At 43.7% G+C, this 23,015-nt stretch overlaps 3 protein-coding genes across 5 annotated transcripts in view; 2 read left to right on the top strand and 1 right to left on the bottom strand.

The window, feature by feature from the left end:
- The window catches only part of C2CD6 (C2 calcium dependent domain containing 6), a 39,178-nt gene extending 36,424 nt beyond the window's left edge, over positions 1–2,754 (top strand). Inside the window, exon 17 of the mRNA XM_082236035.1 lies at positions 2,330–2,754. Coding sequence (XP_082092161.1) covers positions 2,330–2,665 — 336 coding nt within the window. The 3' untranslated portion in view covers positions 2,666–2,754. The remainder of the gene's footprint in view (positions 1–2,329) is intronic.
- Positions 2,755–5,725: 2,971 nt separating this feature from the next.
- On the bottom strand, positions 5,726–22,547 carry STRADB (STE20 related adaptor beta). 2 transcript variants are annotated; one of them, XM_082202632.1, is made up of 12 exons: positions 22,199–22,545; positions 18,905–18,961; positions 17,289–17,369; positions 16,020–16,122; positions 14,758–14,879; positions 13,371–13,479; positions 12,160–12,283; positions 11,615–11,786; positions 9,555–9,659; positions 8,774–9,000; positions 8,111–8,153; positions 5,726–7,228 (listed from the first exon to the last, which is right to left on the bottom strand). In XM_082202632.1, the coding sequence occupies exons 2-12, from the start codon at positions 18,914–18,916 to the stop codon at positions 7,079–7,081; spliced, it is 1,248 nt and encodes a 415-aa protein (XP_082058758.1). In that variant the 5' UTR covers positions 18,917–18,961; positions 22,199–22,545; the 3' UTR covers positions 5,726–7,078. The 2 variants fall into 2 exon arrangements, with proteins under 2 accessions (XP_082058758.1, XP_082058759.1); XM_082202633.1 differs by lacking the exons at positions 13,371–13,479; positions 14,758–14,879 and having other exon boundaries at positions 22,199–22,547.
- Positions 22,548–22,703: 156 nt separating this feature from the next.
- Positions 22,704–23,015, top strand: part of TRAK2 (trafficking kinesin protein 2) — a 47,957-nt gene continuing 47,645 nt past the window's right edge. For both annotated transcript variants that reach the window (XM_082233647.1, XM_082233649.1), the window contains exon 1: positions 22,704–22,888. The gene's annotated coding sequence lies outside the window, so the exon portion shown is untranslated. The remainder of the gene's footprint in view (positions 22,889–23,015) is intronic.

A 23,015-nucleotide genomic window follows, 5' to 3' on the forward strand; every position in this document is an offset into this window, starting at 1 on the left:
GTACTTTGCTTCAGGATGAGAACAGAAATCACACAGCAGCAGTGGGAGGCCCCATTAGCTAAAGTGGTGCTGCAGGTTAAGAACAGTTTCAGGTTAAGAATGGACCTCTGGAACGAATTAAGTATGTAACCAGAGGTACCACTGTAATGTGAAGCTTCGCCATTTCTGCCCTTCTAAACCTGACACAGAGTACATACACATCCTTGGCCCCACGTTACCCTTAGCACCATACTTTCTCTTCTTTTTTACTGCTTCTCAGCACACGGCGTTTGTTCCTTAAATGTTATTCCTTTGTTTGCAACAATATGTATAAGCCATCCACTTACAAAATTGAGGTGGTGTACAGCAGTATGTAAATAAAAGGGACGTGGGTGGCGCTGTGGGTTAAACCACAGAGCCTAGGACTTGCCAATCAGAAGGTTGGCTGTTCGAATCCCTGCGATGGGGTGAGCTCCCGTTGTTCGGTCCCTGCTCCTGCCAACCTAGCAGTTCGAAAGCATATCAAAGTGCAAGTAGATAAATAGGTACCGCTCCGGCAGGAAGGTAAACGGTGTTTCCGTGCGCTGCTCTGGTTTTGCCAGAAGCGGCTTAGTCATGCTGGCCACATGACTCGGAAGCTGTACGTCGGCTCCCTCGGCCAATAAAGCGAGATGAGCGCCACAACCCCAGAGTCGGCCACGACTGGACCTAATGGTCAGGGGTCCCTTTACCTTTACAGCAATATGCACAGATGCAGTAAAACACAAGATGCCACAAAAGCAATACACATCATCTTGCCTCTGCATGTTCTGCATGTTTTGACCTCCCTTCCAACTCCAGTTCCCAGCCATACCAGCATCCCTACAGGCATTGCAATCCCCTGCCAACAGCATCTAGGTCTCCGTCTCCAGGAAATGTGGAGAACCTCTATCTGCCCAAGGGCCAACTTGGATGGGGCGACCCACCCATCAGTCGCACAATGTCAGTATGAGATCACAATTGGAAGGGGCAAGGTTTCAAGACTGGGAACCACAGCACAAGGGGCGTTTCCACCCCTATACTTTGCAAGCCTCCTCATTCTCCTTTCCACCTTGAATGTCAGAGGTGGAAAGAAGCACAGAGTGTTGGGAATCCTTTGTGAGCTTCCCTATGCTTCCCCTTTCCATCTTTTTTCCACCTGCGATGTCAGGGGGCTTCAAGGAATAGGCCTGGGAGGGAGAAGTTTTTGCCATGAAATAAAATCCACTTCCCCCTCCGTGGGCAGAGCATGGTCCCACTGTTCATTGGCTTCTGGGTGATTGGGAGCTCACCTTCTTCCAGCAAAAGTTGAGAGCTCACTTTAAGCTCCTGATGGTTCCTTGAAGACCCACATTTACCTGCTCCATGCCCAATGTCCTGTATGACATCAAGTTTGGCCTGCAGGTCACAGGTCTCCCCCCCCCCCACCTGCTTTAGAACCTGTTTAGGGTTTCCCTAGGCAAACCAAGAAGGGACGCGGGTGGCGCTGTGGGTTAAACCACAGAGCCTAGGACTTGCTGATCAGAAGGTGGGTTGTTCAAATCCCCGCGATGGGGTGAGCTCCCATTGCTCGGTCCCTGCTCCTGCCAACCTAGCAGTTCAAAAGCACATCAAAGTGCAAGTATAAATAGGTACCGCTCCGGCGGGAAGGTAAACGGCATTTCCGTGCGCTGCTCTGGTTCGCCAGAAGCGGCTTAGTCATGCTGGCCACATGACCCGGAAGCTGTACGCCGGCTCCCTTGGCCAATAAAGCAAGATGAACCCTGCAACCCCAGAGTTGTCTACAACTGGACCTAATGGTCAGGGGTCCCTTTACCTTTACCTTTTAGGCAAACCAAGAACTTGCACCTATGCATTGCCATCCGAGTGCTTAGAATGTTTGGCGTATCGGTCACAGCACCTTCAGCCAATTGCTAATATGGGGAGGGAAATAGAACAGCAACCACTAGTATTTAGCTGACAACAGATACTAACCTGACCCACATATTAACAGCGGCATGAATTTGTTAAATGAAATAAAGTAAGGCTTAGGCATGCAAAGAGACAGAGAACAGTGCAAATTTGATTGTTCGATAAGCCAACCACTGAGCGCTGATGAATGAAAACTTTGGGTTGTAATCCAGCATTGTCAACAGGACTTCTGCTTGCCTAATGGGACTTCCGCCTTCTCTCCTTTCTCCTGCGCCCCCTCTAAATCAGCCAATTTATCGGTAGAGAAGAGGAGGAGAAGGGGAAATGAGTGGGAGGCAGCTCACGTTGTCTTACAGTGAAGTTTGTCATAATTATTATACACATACATAAAACAACTCTTTGCTTTCATTTTGATATTCAGAACATTGCGGGCCCAGATGATATCGACATGGAAGCTTACAGGCATCTTGAAAAAGCCGTAGAAAGAGCTCTTCTTGATTTAGGAAGAGTCCCGGAGGGCAGCTCCAGCCAGGGAAGGCCAACTCCTGCTCCAAGTTCTACGACTCTCATAACCAAAGATTCACCCAGATCCTATCTCTCTGCTGTCGAGACTCCAAGAAATCAAGCGGGTTCAATAACGGAGATGCTTAACAATCAAGAACAGATCTTAAAAATGACACCTGATCAACTGGAAGTTGTCCTTAGGATTCTCCAAAATATATTGAGGCAGAACGCAAGACCCCCAAATAATGGATGAATGGAAACAAGCTCTGTGTAAACCAGCTACGTATGTACGTTCTTACTTTCCCCCAGCTATTATGAAAAATAAAACCCTCTTTGTATATACATTTTTAAAGAAAGTTTAAGGATATTTTAAAATTATTGTAGATAGGAAGCTGCCTTATGTCAATTCAAATATCATTGATCCATATATTTCTGTGTGTGCGTGCGTGCGTGCATGCACGCGTGCGTGCGTGCGTAAAATATGCCACGATGGCCTAGGCAAATTTGACAGGTGGGCAATGCCACCCACCTGTCAATCACCTGTTTCCAGACACAATGTGAATCAAAACTGCCTGCAAATGTATAAAGGGGCTCAGGTTTGATCCCTACACTGGGCAAAAGATTCCTGCATTGCCAAGAGCTGCATTAGATGACTCTCGTGGTCCTTTCCAAATCTACGATTCTATGACTTCCCTAAAAAGGAGCTTCCTCTAGGATGGAACAGTGCTGATGGCAAGCTCCCCCCCCCCCCCAACTACACCAGGGTGGAGAAACTCCCTAGTGTGGCTGATCCCAAGCAGGGCTTCCTATCAGCTCTGATAAACTTGCAACAGAACACCTGGGAGCTGACGTTAAGCTAGGAATGGGGCAGAAATTTGATTCTGTTTGTATTTAAAGGTGAATCTACCTAGTTAGCTCTTTTTTAAAACAATATGCGAAATGAAAGACATCCTGTCAAATTTGCATTTCACTGAATTTTGCAAATACACTTCTCCAGCCAAGTAATGTGCACAAAAACACAAATAAGGTGCAGTGTGTGCATAAGCCTGCATTCACGAAAACACACCAAATGCATTGTACTAGGGAACATAGTAAGTATTAGGGAAATGCATCTTGCAAAATTGTACATTAGGTAAAAAGGTTTATATTAGAAAAACTTTGCACTTGGATTCTGATGAATTTTAGGAATTTCTTTTTTTAAAAAAAGCAACTGATATGAAACAGTGGAGAAGTGAACTTGAACATTGGAAAAATGAGAGAAACAGAAATGGACAGATTTGCCCAACTCTACCAGTCTTCCCTTTGGAGCTGCACCTGTAGCTGCCTCACACGTCAGATGTGAGGCAAGTGAATGTTGTTTGCAGGAAATTTTTGCAGGCCAAATTGGGACCCGTGCCAGGCCTAATTAAGCTGATGGGCCGGAGGTTCCTGAGCCCTGCTGCATACACTGGCTTGCAGTAGCTCAGGGTGTCTTACTTGGAGATGAATTGGGACAATCTGTATGCAAAGTGTTTGCCTCTGAGCTACAGACCTCCCTCTGACGCTTACTTCAAAATTCCCTACTGGTGTTACTTTAATACAGAATGCAATGTTTCATCCCTTTCTTGATGAAATGTGCTTAGGTGATTGCTGGAAAAGACCTGAAAAACGATAGATTTGCCTTTATGATGTTCAACTTTTAATAATTGAAACTTTTTTTATAAAAAAAGACAACCCATAGTGTCTGCTGCAACTCCCTACTACACATAGTATGACGCTGTCTAAGATGCCTAGCCTAATCCTTTCAGGTCAAGCCCGGCCGTTGCAGCAGCAATTCCTTGCTGTTTCCCAGTGGCACAGTATCGTGATGGCTAGATGTCATCTTGGCAAAGGGGGCGGGGGGGATCACTGCTGCCACACGGTTTCTTGGTTTTAGAATGAATAGACCCTGCTTGCCAGCTCTGCCCTCAAAAGATATGCAGAGCAACAGAATTCAGGAAGAGCTTGGAAACGTGGAGGGCAGGCAGCTGCAGTTTCTCACTTGGCTGTCCCCTCAGATGCATACTGAGCATGGATGACAGCAAATGCATATATTTATTAGAAATAAAATCAATCCTTTCTCTAACCAACTGAGCTAACTTCCTTTAGCATTAACTGCCTGCTGCTAGAATTTGACTGCAGATCACCACACACTGCTCCGAGTTCTCATTCTGCCTGTGATTGTTGTTGTTTAGTTGTTTAGTCGTGTCTGACTCGTGACCCCACGGACCAGAGCACGCCAGGCACTCCTGTCTTCCACTGCCTCCTGCAGTTTGGTCAAACTCATGTTGGTAGCTTCGAGAACACTGTCCAACCATCTCGTCCTCTGTCTTCCCCTTCTCCTTGTGCCCTCCATCTTTCGCAACATCAGCGTCTTTCCCATGGAGTCTTCTCATGAGGTGGCCAAAGTATTGGAGCCTCAGCTTCAGGACCTGTCCTTCCAGTGAGCACTCAGGGCTGATTTTCTTCAGAATGGAGAGGTTTGGTCTTCTTGCAGTCCATGGGACTCTCAAGAGTCTCCTCCAGCACCAGAATTCAAAAGCATCAATTCTTCGGCGATCAGCCTTCTTTATGGTCCAGCTCTCACTTCCATACATCACTACTGGGAAAACCATAGATTTAACTATACGGGCCTTTGTTGGCAAGGTGATGTCTCTGCTTTTTAAGATGCTGTCTAGGAAGATGAGACCCTCTGCCTGTGATAGAGTCACCCTTAATTGGATGGTGCTGCCTATGAGTTGCAGAATCAACCCTTGATGCCCTGTATTCTCAGACCCATTAACCTAGTCTTTTTATCTAGTTAGAGCGAATTTACTGTCAGGGTGAAGTGTCTACACAGTTCTGAAAGCATATTTCTTACACATGTCGATTTGATGCTAAACTCACTGAATTCCATGGGATTTGTTCCCAAACATAACACTGGCTACTCAGAAGTAAATCCCACTGAATTAAGTGGGCTGCTCCCCCAAATAAGTGGGGTTAGGAACTATATTCTTTCTGCACAGTTTGCTTATTTGTTACATTTAACATTTTGCCAGCGAATTAAATAGCAGTTTTTATTCTCACAGTGGCACTGGCAGCAATCATATATATCTTGACAAATCTGTAGTAAATAAGTGTCATGCAAGTAGGGGTTTTTTTTTAACCAATTAAATATGTAAATAATATAGTAGTTTTTTATTAAAAAAAAACCAACTACTGTATTATTACACATTTGTTTAAATTTGATATTTAGTCTCAAAAGTAGTTTTAGCTGACTTATAAGTATGAAGTAAAAATACCACCAGAAGAAGCATGACTGAAGAGTTTTCTTGAAATAAGTACATTTTATTCCAGTTACATTTGTCGGAGTTGAGATGGCAAGAGATTGCGAACACATAAAAATTACTTCAGTAGTTTCCTATTTAAAAGAACAATTGTGATGCCAATAACATCACATCTGATATAACTTTGTGAGGTTACACTTTTTTAAAAAAATTAAGCTAACATCTATTTTACATGATCAAATAAAATGTGCATTAATAAAATATAGTTGTAAATATCTCAGTATTAAAAACCCTGTCCCCAAAATTATATGCTGTACAAAAAGCAAGAATTTTGGTTAAGGTCATGTTCAGTCAGTCATTCACAGTACTAGAGCAACAAGAATAGAAAGTGGTCTCTTTCTTGTCAGTCTGGCCTTTATATTGCTGCTTCTTGTTTGTAATTGGGAATTCTTTCCTGTCTCAATGAAAGGCACAACAAAGAGGACAAAATGCAAGGCATAAGTCCCATCTCATTTAAGCATCTTTTGCTTCCTAGAATAGTGTTTGCAGCAGTCTACCTCCAACAGTCATGTGTTGCCATAGTATTAAAGCCATGCTTCCATTCAGTGGGTCTTCTGTATGCCACATAGATTCTTTTTCTTCACTGGTGCAACAGTATTCAACTTGAGACGTCGCCTTTTTAAAGGCTAGTGAGATGTGAGCCCAAGGCAGTGCCATTCCAATTAGAGCTGCGGGTCTATTAAGCAATCTCTTTATAAATAATATAATCAAGTAGTTTCAAACTCCTGTTTTACTGCTGTTATGCAGATTATTCTCCCTTGATTAGGTTTTGTTGAAAAGATACCTTGCATTAAAGATCACAGCTGTCTCCAGGCCTCAGTAATGGCTACCCCAACAACTGTTGGAGGGTAGGTGGCGTGCAAAGCTCACAATGGGTTGCACACCGTTTTTTAAAAGTAGGAATAGGCATTACTTTAAAGAAGTTTATATATGTGATGAACAGTACACGTACACACACACACACACACACACACAAGCTGAGAGAAGGGAAACAGTATTTTAGATTAACACTTCTGAGGCAGTAAAGGCATAGATAGAGATGCCATACCAGGCTAAAATATGCACCATTGCAATTCAGTTGTAAGAATGGGAGATGCTTGAGAAAGTGTAGGCATTTATGGTAATTCAAGAAGTGAGGGTTACTGCATTCTGTAGTACCACTTTGGAAGAATTTTCCTCATATAAAGTATTGGCACAAAAATTTTAACATTTTCAAGTATATCACTAATATTTGTATTTTGAACATGAAAAGGAAAAAGCAGCGACAAAAATCACATTATTTTTTTCCTAGAGAGAGATATCAGAGGTATGGTTTAGTATCTTTAGAATTCCCAGTACACCTCTCTCTCATTTGGCAAAATGCATCCAGTCTTACAGATGGCTGCTGAACATGCTGTTGGCACCTGTGGCTGGACATGTTGGACGGCAGGAGGCAGCAGTGAAAGTAAAGAACCCTTCGTTTGTTCTTTTACCTGAAATGAGAGAACACAGTGATTTGGAATAGTGAACTTGAACACGGGTGTTGCTGTGGGTTAAACCACAGAGCCTAGGACTTGCTGATCAGAAGATCGGCGGTTCGAATCCCTGCAACGGGGTGAGCTCCCGTTGTTCAGTCCCTGCTCCTGCCAACCTAGCAGTTCGAAAGCACTTCAAAGTGCAAGTAGATAAATAGGTACCACTCTGGCGGGAAGGTAAACGGCGTTTCCGTGTGCTGCTCTGGTTTCGCCAGAAGCGGCTTAGTCATGCTGGCCACATGACCCGGAAGCTGTACACCGGCTCCCTCGGCCAATAAAGCGAGATGAACGCCACAACCCCAGAGTCGGTCACGACTGGACCTAATGGTCAGGGGTCCCCTTTACCCTTTTCCCACAAATATGCCAAAGCCATTGTGAATTTATTTGGATAGGCTCGTTAACGTGCAACAGGCACAGAATTCAGATTCTAAAGCTCTGGTTTACTTTCTCAAGGCATGCAACTATCAGTAACCAGGCTCAATGAATTAGTGGCACTAGAAAGGGGTGGAGAACATTTGAGGGCCAGAGGTTTCTTGCTCATTTGTAGCACCTGCAGCCAGATATTCCCCATCGCTGATGAGAACGCTGTTTACCACGTAGTACAAGAAGCAATTGTATTGTGTCCCTTCTGCAAGCATATTGTGCACAAATCCCACTTGCGGTAGTTCTCCAAATTGCAATCAAACCGCTCCAGATACATTGCCTTCCAGCTATAGGCACCACAGTTTTAGCCATGTTCAGCTATGAGCAGCTTGTGTACCCAGTTCACGAATGTTTTCTCGATCAAAGCCTTGGTCTTTAGCTGCAATTCACACATCTAATAATTTGTAACAAGCTCACCTGCTTGAAAAAAGCATGTGACAGGAGACCTCTTGCTGATGGCCTAGATCCCAGGAAGAAAAACAGAACTTAGATATTTTAAGCTTTGCCAATGGAGTTAGCTAGTATTGTAATAACTTCCCCTTCTCTTGTTGCCTATTACAGGGTCAGTCAATAGAAAGAAAAATCAAGCATAGGCACTCCGTTTTAAGTAAGCTCCTCACTTGTTAAAATTGCTCATTTTCAAAATAACATAAACCCTGCAAAAAGTGTAGCTTCCGGCTCCTCGTATGTGGATATTTTAAAATTGGGACTATCAACTGACTGTAGAATTTAGTCAAATAACTGCCTCTTGAACTGATTAAATATACAGCGACACTTAAGTTAGAAAAGGTCATTTTGACATTTTACAAATCAGCTTTTAAAACGCAAGGAAAGTGTGACCATATTGCCCACTTACCAATCAACTAAAAGCTTTAAGTGCATCCACACCAAAAATTACATATCCACTTGCACTGTGAGTGAACAAAATATACATTTATGACATGCATCTATATGAAATATACAGAGGGAAGTTCTTGATAACTTCAAGCTCATGTATAAAACAAGGTCTTCAAGTAATTAGAAAGCTCTTTGAACCCCATACAAATATTAACTGCAGCAACTAAATTCTAACAGCCTTACCTTTTCTCTGGGTCCTGCTGCAAACAGAGTTCTATCAAGTTATGGAAAGCTGGGGAGAAAGTTTTTGGTGGAGTCTGCAATCTCTCACTTGTCATTGTGTGTGTCATACTTTCACCAATTCCAGAGTCAATCCCTGATCGAGAATTTTTTATCCTGGATTCACCACGCGGAAAAGTATTTATAGCCCAAGGACAGTAAGAGGGACCTTTCAGCTTCTGCAGCAGCATCTGGAAGAAAATGTCCATTGACTGTCTTAGCCCTACCTGTACACCTCAAATGTACACCTGTTTAATTCCTGGGTACTTTCAGTGAAAATATTTGGGGGGGGGGCATGATTCTAAAATGTGCACCTTATATGAAAGCTGTTCACTGCCACTCCCCTATCTCATGTTGCTTCTGAATCCAATCAATTATCTATATTATAGTGTCACAAAGCTACACAGCCAGCTAAGAGCTAACAATCCAATCAGAGTGAGGGCGATGCTTCTTAGACTGGACAACCGGGGAACATGTAACAAACCTGGCACAAACACTATTCAAAACAATGCTTCCTGAATAGGTAAACATTTCTGAACCACTTTGCAACATTTTTAAAAAATAGAGCACCAGAAAGGATGCATTTTGATGTTTGCAAATGTGCTGAAACACATACATTTTAGAAATATCACAACAGAGGAAGTCTTATTGCATTAGGTAGCTAGGTGTTCAAGATCCTCGAAATTGTCACCTCTCTTTTTGTGACATTGTTATCGATCAGAAGTTGAAGAGTTTTGTGCCTTACCTGCGTCCGAGGTATATCCTGAAAAGGTACATGCCCATTAGCTAGTTCACATGCTGTAATGCCCACACTATAGATGTCAGACTTCACATTATAGCCATACATATCCTATGGAAGAAGAGATTGCATTGATAACTGCTGAACACATGCCAGTGTGCCATGAATTGAAATAAACATGCATATTCAACTATAATAAGTTGGTTTTTTTCTTTGAAAAAAGATACCCTATCAATCTAAATAAAAATAAGCCTGTTGCTACATTCAAGTCCTGAAGCACACAACGTCATGCCCTTTGAGTATAGTACTGGTTTTAACACAACTGCACTATTTTTTCTTCACAAAAATGGTATTTGCTGCATTTAACAAGTTCATAATACAACCTTTAGCTTCCTTTCAAATGGCTTCATGTGCAAAATGGAATATCAGCACCATAAAATACAGCTATGGTTTTCAGTACCTTTTTTTACTGAAAATCGGTACCAAGGTTAATCATATTTACACTGAAATACCTGAAACCTGTAAGAAGCTAGAAATTAATTTATGTGCCAGTTCTGCCAGGCTGCATTTCATGGGTTTATCACGAAGTCAGAACCCACTTGATGTGGTTTAAACTGGGAGAAAGGGTTGTACTTTATAGGGTTAAGCCAAGACAAAGAGGCTGGTGATCACTAACTGCAACAGGGAAAATATTGGCCTGGTTTTCAAGTTGCAGTAAGGCTTAGTGCAAATGTACTGACTGCAGAAGAGATCATAACTGTTTCACTTTCTCCCTAGTCATTTTGCTCCTGTGCCATGCTAAAACATGTTTGAACCTAGACTCATGAACAAACCATGAGCTGTCAATCATAGGACAAATCTTGGTTATGACTTATGGTTAGTCTAGAGAGAGCTAAATCACAAGCCTAGGTTTGGAAGAGATGCTAAGCTAAACTGGAGCAAGCTGTGCAGCAGCAAAATGACTGGGAAGGAGCAAAGAGGCCACAATCTCCTTTCTGGGAGCCTGCATGCTGTGTGGACCAGGAGACTACTTCCGTAATGAAAGCCACTGCCATGTAATCTGTGGTATTAGTTCCTGCATATATATGTAGGTGTGTGTAAATTATTCATCTGGGTCACTCAAACAAGATCCGTTAAGAACTTGGTAATATTTAACTTGGTAATGTAAGTACATGTCATGCCAAACCAGATATAGCTATATGCTTAGACCGAAGTTTCTAATTTCCCATTCATCATTATATAATCCTTGATATTCTATTAAGGCCTGATCATTTCATTATAAATGTTCTTTAAAATCTAAAGTAATAACTATAGAAGTAGACAGAAATCAGACCTCCAGCTTAATGGTTCTAGTTCACTCCGGCATTCCTCCCAATAATGTGAGGAATTGAGAGGGATGAAAATATTTACAAAAATTTAGGAGTTAGAATAATTGTTACAGCTCCTACAAGGGAGATATGGTTGATTAAGAGGTAGCAATCCATCATGTATGGATGTGCAAAACCATTCCACTTAATTTCAGTAATAATCGGCAAGAATAATTTCATATTTCAAGATAAATTATAGGGCTACAACAATTTAAAGGTAAAGGGACCCCTGACCATTAGATCCAGTCGTGACCGACTCTGGGGTTGCGGCGCTCATCTCGCTTTATTGGCCGAGGGAGCCGGCGTGCAACTTCCGGGTCATGTGGCCAGCATAACTAAGCCGCTTCTGGCGAACCAGAGCAGCGCACGGAAATGCCGTTTACCTTCCCGTCGGAGCGGTACCTATTTATCTACTTGCACTTTGACGTGCTTTCGAACTGCTAGGTTGGCAGGACAACAATTTAGAGGCATGCATTTCACATTATCCATAACTTTTCAAATAATGTATTTAATTATAGTGTTCTATAGAACACTGAGATGTCAAATGTTAATAATAAAAAGGGAGGACATTCAGTAATTAAGATTAGCTTTTATAATGCACAATTAGAATTCTTTATAGACATTTCTTAGATGCAATCTGTGCCAATACGTATTTTCTGCACAACTGCTCAGCCACAGTGAACTGCATCAGATACTGACCTGCCTCAGTAGCTCAGGACTCAGCCAGGGAAGCATTGATGCACTGAACTGGGGGAAGTCATACACAGCTTTTAACCGTTTCCCACTGCTCACTAGGCTGCAAAGATGGTTTAATCCAGAAAGATACACCAGGCCATCCCCTGAAATCAGTATATGGCTAGCTTTAATACTTCTGAAAGACATAACAAGTGATTGTTTAGTTAGATTAAAAGAAAAAAAAAGATTCTAACACACACTATACAGGATTGTTCATATGAAGAGTCATTACCCTGTGTCGCATAAGAGACTGTATCATGCATAATGGAGATGTACATTGTGTTTTGTGTTGCTCTTGACTGCAATGTAAGAATACTGTAATGCCAGCTCTCACTGAATGATGGTGCCTGAAGTTATGGTCACCACAGAGCAAAGAGTGCCTTATGCCAACTCAACCGTTTCAAAAATCTCAAGCCACCCATATAGAACAGAGATAGGGACTCTGGTCTTCCCATTTACCCTTGGTCCCAATCGTCTGTCATTTTCTTAAAAACCTCTCTACACATTACCTGTGAATGTAGCCATGTTGGTGCATGTAGTTTAACCCGCTGATAGCTCCAAACAGGATATTTCCTATCAACACTTCACTCATGCCTTCAGGAAAGTAAGTCCTCAGTAGATGGCTGGCTGAACCTAGAAAAGGTGCATGTAACTTGCTAGCAAGTCAAAATATTATTTATGCAATGAAAGCAGAGCTGACATTTCCTGTCATAATTCAGAAAAGGTGTAACACATATATCTGATCCCCCTGCTACATAGTGTACTACCATGTAGGCTCAAAGAACAATTTTGCATATTATGAAGGATATTGGAAATGCTCTTTTTGTATTGATCAGTGCTGCCCCCTAAAAATATTGCTGCACAAGAATTTGCCTGTGGACTCAAGAGCAGGCCTGAATGATACAGCTTTTTACAAAACAGCCAATTTCTCTCTTTCCTCTTTATTGAGGTAGTCCCACTGCTTAAAAGAGGCAGGCATTAAAGGAAGAAGCTGCCTCATGTGTAGAGAACTGAATCTGGCCAGAGGGCCAGATCCTTAATTCCATCGCCCTGTGGTGCTGTCACAAGTTCAAAGGGGCTTATGGTAACCACTGATAAGTCTGTTTACAGGCACAGTTTGGCCTACAGACAAGGCACTTGCAGAAAAACAACTGGGAGCTCACATTAAGCTCTCATATGCTACAAAGGAACAATGTCCTTGCCTACCCTACTCCTGACATCACATATGCTCTGGAAGAAATGGCCTTGTGGGCCACGTTGGAAACCATACTGGGCCTAATAAGAACTGCAAGGCAGGAGGTTTCCCACAACTGGTCTATCCCATCCTTGATTTACATCTTGTCAACATGCAAAAGGTATAGGCTTTAAAAATATTAAGCAATATATACATACTTTTCAATAAACGAGCAAGCTGCTCTTAAGTTTGATAGCTCAAATGCATGTTATGTAAACTAAACACAGTTGCATTCAAAACTGCAACTGCATGAGCAGAATAGATTCCCACTGTCACAACAGAAATTTCCCATTCTCTCCTGCTTCCTGGAGCACCTCATGGACCCTCAAAATCTGCTTCAGAGGGTTGGAAGTTCCTCTGGAGTGGATTTGGGGTGGGGGGTGGACTGCAGGGATGAAGAGACGAAGCGAGAGTGGACACAATCCTTAATGAGCCCGTACAGAGATAATTCAATTAATGTGTCGCTTTCCTCAACAGAATACTTACAGTAGGCCATGAAAGGAGAAATAACCCAAAGCCAGCTTCCAGCAGTGAACACTGCCCAAAGAGTCATGATATTGGGGTGTCGAAAGGAATGGGATAAAACCACCTCATTCTAGATGAAAGAATACATGTTGTAATTCTTTAAAAGGGCAATGGAACATTCCACAAACCCTTAGCCACAGCCTACTGCCCCTCTGAAGACAATCCCTGAATCAGAAATGAATAGATTTTTGGATTGTTGCACAATGCCAGAGATACAATTTGAGAAAGCTGTCCCTGCATCTAATCACAAGTTTTCTGGAATTATTAGCATATCTAGAAGTACCGTATTTTTCGCTCTATAGGACGCACTTTTTCCCCTTCAAAAATGAAGGGGAAATGTGGGTGCGTCCTATGGAGCGAAGAAGCCATAGCCCCGTGACCCTCTCCCAGCTGGAGAGGTGGCGCGCGGCTATGGCAGGAGCCTCTTTAGCCGCACACCACTTCTCCAGCCAGGAGAGGGTCACGGGGGGCTTCTTTAGCTGAACAAGCCCCCCGAGACCCTCTCCTGGCTGGAGAGGTGACGGGTGGTTTTGGCAGGAGCCTCTATAGCTGCGTGTCACCTCTCCAGCCTGGAGAGCGTGCGGGGGGCTATGGCAGGAGCCTCTCCGCTGCGCGCCTTTCCCCGCTAAAGCAGCCCCCCGCGACCCTCCCAGCTGGAGAGGTGATGCGCGACTATGGCAGGAGCCTCTTTAGCTGCGCACCCCCTCTCCAGCTGGGAGAGCGCGCACGCGGCTAAAGCAGCCCCCCGCGACCCTCCCAGCTGGAGAGGCGACGCGCGACTACGGCAGGAGCCTCTATAGCTGCGTGTCACCTCTCCAGCCTGGAGAGCGTGCGGGGGGCTATGGCAGGAGCCTCTCCGCTGCGCGCCTTTCCCCGCTCCCCGACCTGCTCTTTGGGGCTGGTGGTGGGCTTCCCCCTGCCAGCCCCAAAGGGCAGGTCGAAAGGAACCTGAAGACTGGAGAGCGAGAGGGGTCAGTGGGCACCGACCCCTTTCGCTCTCCAGGCTTCCAAGGTAACCGCCTGAAGGCGACTGAACGCACCTTAAATGGCACCTTGTTTTAGAAGGGGAAAACAAGAGGGGGAAAATTCTCCCCCTCTCTGCGCAGCACCTCCTGCCGCTTCGCTGAAGGGGTGCTGGGCAGAGAGGGGGAAAAATTTTCCCCCTTGTTTTCCCCCCTCTAAAACAAGGTGCGTCCTATAGAGTGAAAAATATGGTACTTTTCTTTTTAATATCCTGGCAACTTTAAAGGGTCTTCATTTTTAAGCACTTTGTATAAAGTTTAAAAATCACCTCTCCTTTTACATGTCAACCTCATAAATATTTAAAATGTTAAAACATCTGTTTTACTTGTAAAGCTTTCAAGTGTTCTTCAGAACATCTTTCCAGATCTGTAATCCTTACAGCCACCAGTGTTCCTGTAGGGATGTGGCGCGCGAGGTAGATTGAAGTTAAATTGCTGCATCCCCTTCCTATTAGCAAAACAGAAGTTGAGCACTTTAAGAACTTTGCAATGTTTCTTAGTTACTGCTTTATCATTTAGCATTCGTACAATCCCAATATTCAAGGCAAATACTGACAGATTATGAAGAAAAAGCTGTTCTGAGACTGCACATAAGGAAACAGCTAATCTGAGCAACCAAAGAAGACACTGCTGCAAGTCTGGCTTTGACTTAGCTCAACTATCACAGGGTTTTGGAATAGATTCTATGTCTAGGAGCTAATTTATCAGAATCAAAGGATCAGCTACCAAGTGCCATCAAACCATTTTTACAAGGTCAAGCTGAGTGCTAAATGACAAAGATTGATATCTTCAAAAGGATAGCAATACACTTTAGCCTGCATACAGGAAAGCACAGCAATGGACAGTGTATACACAACATGTGAAACACATTTAGGCAGTGATTAAAAGAAAGTGTTGGCAGAAGAGCAAACTGGGGATTGAATAAGAAAAATAATTCAAATCAATTTGAAAATAGGCTTCTGCCTCACGGTGCCACAAGTGTACCCTTCCATCAGTCCCAGAGTAATGATTGGCAGCAACTAACATTGGGCTGGCCATTAAAACACACTTGTGTTGCGCTGCTTCAAAATGAGAACATTCCCATGAACCTTCCCACATGGCAATGAATAGATTTTCATCAGAAACTTGCACTTTCCTCAGATAAAAAGAAGGGGCTAGAGGCATTCCCTGGCTAAGAGACAAAGAGAGAACAGGGTAGCAGTCTGCAGCATCTTTGGAAGACGAAGTCATCGCTTACACCACTGCAGTTACTCTGTTTCAAAAGGGCATTGATGCCTGATATTTTAATCACAAAGAAAACAAGCAGTCAGATGGAGCTAGATGAACAAAACAAGCAAATATTAAGATCAATTAAAAATGTTGTATGACTCAAATGTATTGGCCAAACATTGGCAAAACACTGCATTTTCACACCAGGGAAAAATACTGTCCAGTTTTCTAAACATCTCTCAACCAGACAAGGTAGGAAGATAAGGTACTTGTAAATCACCCTCCCCATAAGCCTTTTTTCAGCTGAAGAATGGAGTAAAACGCTTTCAATTATAAAAATAGGAAACAGAGTATTCCAGATTACAAACTAGTCAGTTACCTATTTCCACCTGGATATCGTAATGGGATACATCCGAGGACCATGATATTTCTTCATCTCCTCTTTGAGCCGATTGTCCCCAATATAAAGCAGGTTCATCTGTCTGAATAGAAAAAAAGTTGTACACACACACACACACTTTTATTGTATAAAACTGCAGTGAACAGTGTAACTTCGTGTTAATCTTGCAGATCTGCCAGCCTATACATCTTCCAGAAGCATGACAAAGTCTTTTTCTATTGCCATTGCTTTTGGTGTCAGAGGTTGAATTAGTTACTATAAATGTCATAAAGGAGACTTCATCCCACACAGCATATGAGAAATAAGAGTAAGAAAATTAAATACTGCATTTCCCAGTATATCAGAGAGTAAAAACCATATACCATGTTTTTCAATTGTATTTCCACTTCTATTATATTCAGGAACTGTGCCAAGGTACAATACCATGTGCTGCTTGACTTAGTGTCCATCAAGCATTACAGTGTTACTTATGTGCTGCTACATGCAAATGCAGCCAAATTAATATATTTTATTTTTAAAATGTATAAATTGCTTTGGAAGTGAGAGCTGGACCATAAAGAAGGCTGATCGCCAAAGAATTGATGCTTTTGAATTATGGTGCTGGAAGAGACTCTTGAGAGTCCCATGGACTGCAAGAAGATCAAACCTATCCATTCTTAAGGAAATTAGCCCTGAGTGCTCATGTTGTATTAGGTCCAGTCGTGACCGACTCTAGGGTGGCGGCGCTAATCTCGCTTTCCTGGCCAAGGGAGCCGGCATACAGCTTCCGGGTCATGCGGCCAGCATGACTAAGACGCTTCTGGCGAACCAGAGCAACGCACGGAAACGCCGTTTACCTTCCCACCGGAGCGGTACCTATTTATTTACTTGCACTTTGATGTGCTTTTGAACTGCTAGGTTGGCAGGAGCAGGGACTGAACAACGGGAGCTCACCCCGTCGCAGGGATTCGAACCGCCAACCTTCTGATCAGCAAGTCCTAGGCTCTGTTGTTTAACCCACAGCGCCACCCGCGTCCTGCCTCTCCATGTAATTGTCTCAAAAACACTCTGAGAAACTGGCTCTTATTTCTTATTGTCGGGCTGATGACTATTCTCTGCTGAGAACAGAGGTACCAAGTGTTTCCATTTGGAAACATACCAAAGACAGCAGAAAATAAGTGGAGCGAGCTCTGCTTCAAAAATGCAGACATAATTGTACTAGGACTAACACTAGGGAAACAAGTCAAGTTAATATACATTTTCTCTTACCAAGTCTTGAGTGCTGCTGCCTTCTGATTGCTTTTCTGCTCCAATGGATTCGATTCGTGTCCGTAGAATACAGGAACAGTCCTTGAAAAGCATAACAGTCAATAAGTATTCCCTCTATTATATTTTAACAGCTTTGTTACCAGGTGACCTACAATGATGGGCAGCTGGAACCTCACAAAAAACCTATCCCAGACTATCCAGAATCTCTGGACAATTAACACCATTTTGAAAAATCATTTGGAGAAAGTATGCTTTCTCCAAATAATGTACAGTCGTACCTCGGCTCCCGAATGCCTTGGGAATTCAATGTTCCGGCTGCTGAATGATCGAAAATCGGAAGTGAGTGTTCTGATTTTCAAATGTTCTTTTGGAAGCCAAACGTCCGACGGGGGTTCTGATTGGCTGCAGAAGCTTACTGCAGCCAATCAAAAGCCATGATTTGGAAGTCGAATGTTTCGGAAGTCGAACGAACTTCCAGAACGGATTCTGTTTGACTTCCGAGGTACAACTGTATTGCAGTCTTCGGCTCTTCTTTGAACAATGGTCCACATAGGCTATGTATACACCATGTGTACACCATGTATACACCAAAGTGTGTGTGGGTCACTCAGATCCAATTTTTCCACGGGCACTTATGTGCATCTTTGTCCACATGAGTGCTTTCAACTGAATGCTATCTCGGTGTTTCCCATGCACACACTGTGTGTCCCCTCCCCTCAGTTAGTACTTCCCCACCTTCCCTGAGTCCCAGAAACCTGAGGTCAACTATAGGCATGTGCAGAGGCTCTGGTTTACCTGTGTACACAACCATTTTTTTTATTTTTATGATACAAGTTTTTCCAATACAGTAGTCCACGCTTGAACAAAACAACAAGTTAAAAAAAAAAAGGACATTGGTGTTATGACTGGTCCCAACAGCAGCCAACTAATAAGAAGCTTGCCAATGGAAGTAGGGTGTGTGGCAATAGATGGTACCCAGAAAAGCCCCACATTAAAAAAAACAAAAACAACCCACACAATGAACTTTAGTATATCCAGTTGAGCAACATGATTTTATGTTGGATCTTTTCATTACTACATTATCTGCAGTTCAGCAAAGTTCAGATTAAAGGGGGGGGTGCAGGCTGCCAGTTGAATGAGAACATTATATGGATGACGAGAAAAACAGGCACACCTGGGATGCCTCAAACCCTTGTTGAACTGGGAATTGTATACAATCACAGAATAGAGATCTCCCTATAGGTCTTCAGTATTGAATGAAGCCTGGCAACTGTGTGCTTTTGAGCCAAAACTTGGGCCACTATGTTTAGGCGCAGATATAAAAGCAGACATTGAATCCATAGTAGCCCATTCTTAAAACTCAAAGAATATTCCATATAAAAGTGAAGCAGAGCAGGCGTGAGTTGTGCCCTCTATGGACAACACTTGAAGAACTCACATTTCCCATTCTCACTTTGTAGTTCTCAAAATTAGCATGTTTGGTGCTGTTTTCTTTTTTGTTTGTTTGTTAAAGCACACAAACTAGATGTATACCTGCAACATGCTACAAACATTGTGATATGTTATTGAAGAGTCCAAACAAAATGGAAGCAAGTCAAAATAAATTATGTGCTTACCAAACAAGACATGGAACTGCCTTAGTTCATGGAAAATGTCATGCAAACCCATTTACCCTGAAACAGAATATCGAAATAAAGTTTACATTCAGCCCCAAACAGTAACCAAAGAAACATGTCATTCTTTTTCCCTTTGACCATGTATGCAGCCTTGAGCACACTGAAGATCTGGACTATAAACGATGTACAGTGGTGCCCCGCAAGACGAATGCCTCGCAAGACGGAAAACTCGCTAGACGAAAGAGTTTTCCGTTTTGGAGGTGCTTCGCAAAACGAATTTCCTATGGGCTTGCTTTGCAAGACGACAATGTCTTGCGAGTTCCTGCTGGGTTTTTTTCCCTTTCCCCCCCTTTTTCTAAGCCACTAAGCCGCTTATCAGCTGATCCGATCAGCAGATAAAGCACTAATCCGTCAATGGCCTTGCATCGCAAGCCGAAAAAACCGCTAGACGAAGAGAATCACGGAACGGATTCTTTTCGTCTTGCGAGGCACCACTGTATGAATGAAACTCTCAGAAGGATCCTCCCATAGTCAGCTTTACATATGGCTGGTCGGGTTAGAATTAAATATTCTTGGCTGCCACCAGTAGTGGAGGTGATATGTCTCTGAACACCACTTACTGGAAAACACAAGTGAGGAGACTGCTGTTGCACTTAAGCCGTGTTTTGGGGCTGCCCATGGGGTTCTGGCTGACCCTAGAATTGTACAGTCGGAAGGGACCCCAAGGATCATCTAGCCCAACCCTCTGCAATGCAGGAATGAAGAAGAAGAAGAGTTTGGATTTGATATCCCGCCTTTCACTCCCTTTAAGGAGCCTCAAAGCGGCTAACATTCTCCTTTCCCTTCCTCCCCCACAACAAACACTCAGTGAGGTGAGTGGGGCTGAGAGACTTCAGAGAAGTGTGACTGGCCCAAGGTCACCCAGCAGCTGCATGTGGAGGAGCGGAGACGCGAACCCGGTTCACCAGATTACGAGACTACCGCTCTTAACCACTACACCACACTGGCTCTCAACTAAAGCACTGTGGGAACAGGACGCCACATTGGTTTGATCCAGCAAGGCTTTTCTTATGTACCTAAAAACCTCTAAGCAGGTTACATAGGAAAAAACCCCAACATGTTTAAAATACTGACAAAAAAAGCAAATGCTTGTTAAATACTGAAATAATATTTATGGAACTGGCTTGGGCCCGCCAAACAATTATTTACCTAGCAATTTCTATGCTGCAAAGAAGAAAGAGCTGCTACAAGTCCTGCTTATATGCACTGTACAGGCTTAAAGTCTTACTTAAATACCGTATTTTTCGCTCTATAAGACGCACCAAACCACAAGATGCACCTAGTTTTTGGAGGAGGAAAACAAGAAAAAATATATTCTGAATCTCAGAAGCCAGAACAGCAAGAGGGATCGCTGCGTAGTGAAAGCAGCAATCCCTCTTGCTGTTTTGGCTTCTGGGATAGCTGCACAGCCTGCATTCGCTCCATAAGACGCACACACATTCTCCCTTACTTTTTAGGAGAGAAAAAGTGAGTCTTATAGAGCAAAAAATACGGTACTTAAACGTACAGGCTTGAATGCAGCTAAGTTTCCAAGCAGCATGCACAAAATACGGCTGCATATGGGATATAGAAACATTATGTGCCCCATTGAAACACTAATGATAATTTACTCCACAGAGATTGCAGTTAGGCTAATCTGGAATAAATCAGCAAGTTCCCTCCTTTGTAGCCTTGTGCATAGTTGCCACCTGTCTTATATACAGGATTATTCTGTACTGATACAGTTTTGTCCCCTCTCTCTCTCTCTCCCGGGCTAGGGATCGTCTCGGAATATATGTGTTTGAAAGGGTGTGTGAAAAGTGATGCATTTAAGCTCTGGGAAGCCAAACACAGACAGATTTACAAACTCACTCTCTCTGTGTAACAAATTCCTGAGGAGCCATCCTGTTGGGCTGCAACAGATTTTCTTTCATTTCTATTTATGATTTCCAATTTTATACATGGCAATAATTTCACAACCAGTATAACATTTCAAAACTCGACTTCCTTCCCCCTCTTTCTGCATGCTCTTATAAAACTGCAGGTTATTAAAATAATCCTGCCCATGTCCTTATCTGTTTACACTTTGTAAATACTCAATAAACCGTTTCCATTCTTTTATAAAAAGTTTGTCTTGATTTCTTATTTTTCTGTTAAGTTTCACAATTTCTGCATATTCCATAGGTTTTTGTATCCATTCTTCTTTCACTGGGACTTCTTTTTCCATTTTGGGGCAAGTAACATTCTTGCTTGTAATGGATTAATTTGAAGTCACTTTAGCACCAGATTATTATTATTATTAGGGGGAATCGCCCTCCCCCCCAACTCTCCTCCCCGTATTTTGCCAAAACAAAGATGCCAACTCCTCCACAGTCCTACCTTCCCATCCTTCCTGGATTTGAGTTTCTACTGAAATGAGGCTGCATTTTAATATTGTATTCTAATGTTGTTTTTAAGTTGTATTTTAATCCATTGTTTTTATACCTGGTGTTAGCCGCCCTGAGCCTGGTCTTGGCTGGGGAGGGCGGGGTATAAATAATTTTTTTATTATTATTAATAAAGAGCTGGACAGAAGTCTGGAATGGATGCAATTAAATGAAACGGTGTGATGAAAAACAAAAACAGCTGAAAGAGTACAATATACGGACAAATCTGCACTCCACATAAAAAAAGTATGTTTTCTGACATGAATGAGGATCACAGAGCCAGAGACAAAACGTGGAGGATAAAATCGCGATATGGAATTATGAAAAACATTGATGATGATGAGAGGCAGGACTATGATGTTGAAAGCGCTTTGGAATTCAAACCGTGGGAAGCCAAAACAAAAAATTACTACACTTTGGAAGATAATTGGACTTTTTTATTTTAGTTTTTTAATTTTTTATTGGATTTGATATGTTAATTGGATGTTCCTATTGGAAAATTAATAAATGCTTTAAAATATTATTATTATTATTATTATTATTATTATTAAACCCCGCCACCCTCACGATATGGCCTTCATCCACCGACAAAAAAGTGTTGCAAAAAGTTCAGGGTCAGTGGAAGTGTTAGGTTTGCATGAGCAAGGATCTATTTTCTCCCCGCCGCGGAGAGAGAGAGAGGCGACAACGCGGGACAACCCGCGCCTCCCCGTTGCAACACAAAAATAAGCATATAATCGAAACGATAACAATAAGCGCCCCTCTATTTTTTGCAACCGAACCGGACCTGGTAGCTACTACGGCGCCGCGCACGCGCGCGCTTCTTTACCTGGAAGCAAGCCCCGCCGGGCCCAGCGGGCCTTACTCCTGAGGAGACCCAAACTTGTCCTGAGCGGGGGGGGGGGGCGGCCGGTCCTTCCCCGCTGGCCTCGCCTCCCTCCGCCCGCGCCCACTTCACACCGTCTGTCAGGCTCGGGCCGCCGCCCCCCGAGGGAGCCCAGAAACAGAGGCTGCCGCCCGTTGCCAAAGAGGCCGCGGACAGCGCAGCGTTTCTCCTCAGACAAACCGGGGGAGGAAAAATCACCTCAGCCCCTCGCCCGCCTCCCTCGGCCAGCCTGAGGCGACACGAACTGTAGGCCCCGCCCCCTCCGTGAACGCGGCCTGCGAGTGAACTCAGGGTTGCCGCCCGCCCGCCGCGGGACTACCAGTCCCGAAGTGCACCGCGGCAGCATTTCTCCTCAGGCGGAGGGAGGTTTCGAAGCGGGGAGAGATAGGAACGCCCCGTTGCATGACGGGAAGCGTAGTTCGAAAGGCGGCCGGGGGAAGCAGTCGCTAAGGCCGAGCGGTGCTTTCTGCCTCCATCTTGTGACCGAGTTTGTGGCCGCCTCCCGCTCCCCCCTCCCGCCCCCCGCACGTTGCTCCACTTGGGCGCCGGCGCTCCGAAAGAGGGAGCTGAGGAGGCGGCTGCACAATTGTCGCCGGAGCGAGGGGGCTGGAAAGGAGCCCAAGCCTGGAGCTGGTAAGGGGGCAAGTGGGGAATGTGGGGGGAAAGAGACTGCATGGCAAGCGCTGCATTCGCCCCCTCATCCCTGGCCCCCCGGCCATCTCCCTTCTTCCTCCTCTTAAGCCTCCATTTCTCCCAAGTC

Source organism: Podarcis vaucheri (assembly GCF_965113315.1).
Source record: "Podarcis vaucheri genome assembly, chromosome: 1".
NCBI lineage: Eukaryota > Metazoa > Chordata > Lepidosauria > Squamata > Lacertidae > Podarcis > Podarcis vaucheri.

Excerpts from the sequence above, each read along its gene's own strand:
- STRADB (XM_082202632.1), bottom strand. Across the intron at positions 14,880-16,019 it reads CGATATCCAGGTGGAAATAG|GAAGGGGATGCAGCAATTTA; the intron begins GTAACTGACTAG and ends TTTTGCTAATAG. Across the intron at positions 12,284-13,370 it reads TTCTCCTTTCATGGCCTACT|GTTCAGCCAGCCATCTACTG; the intron begins GTAAGTATTCTG and ends CACCTTTTCTAG.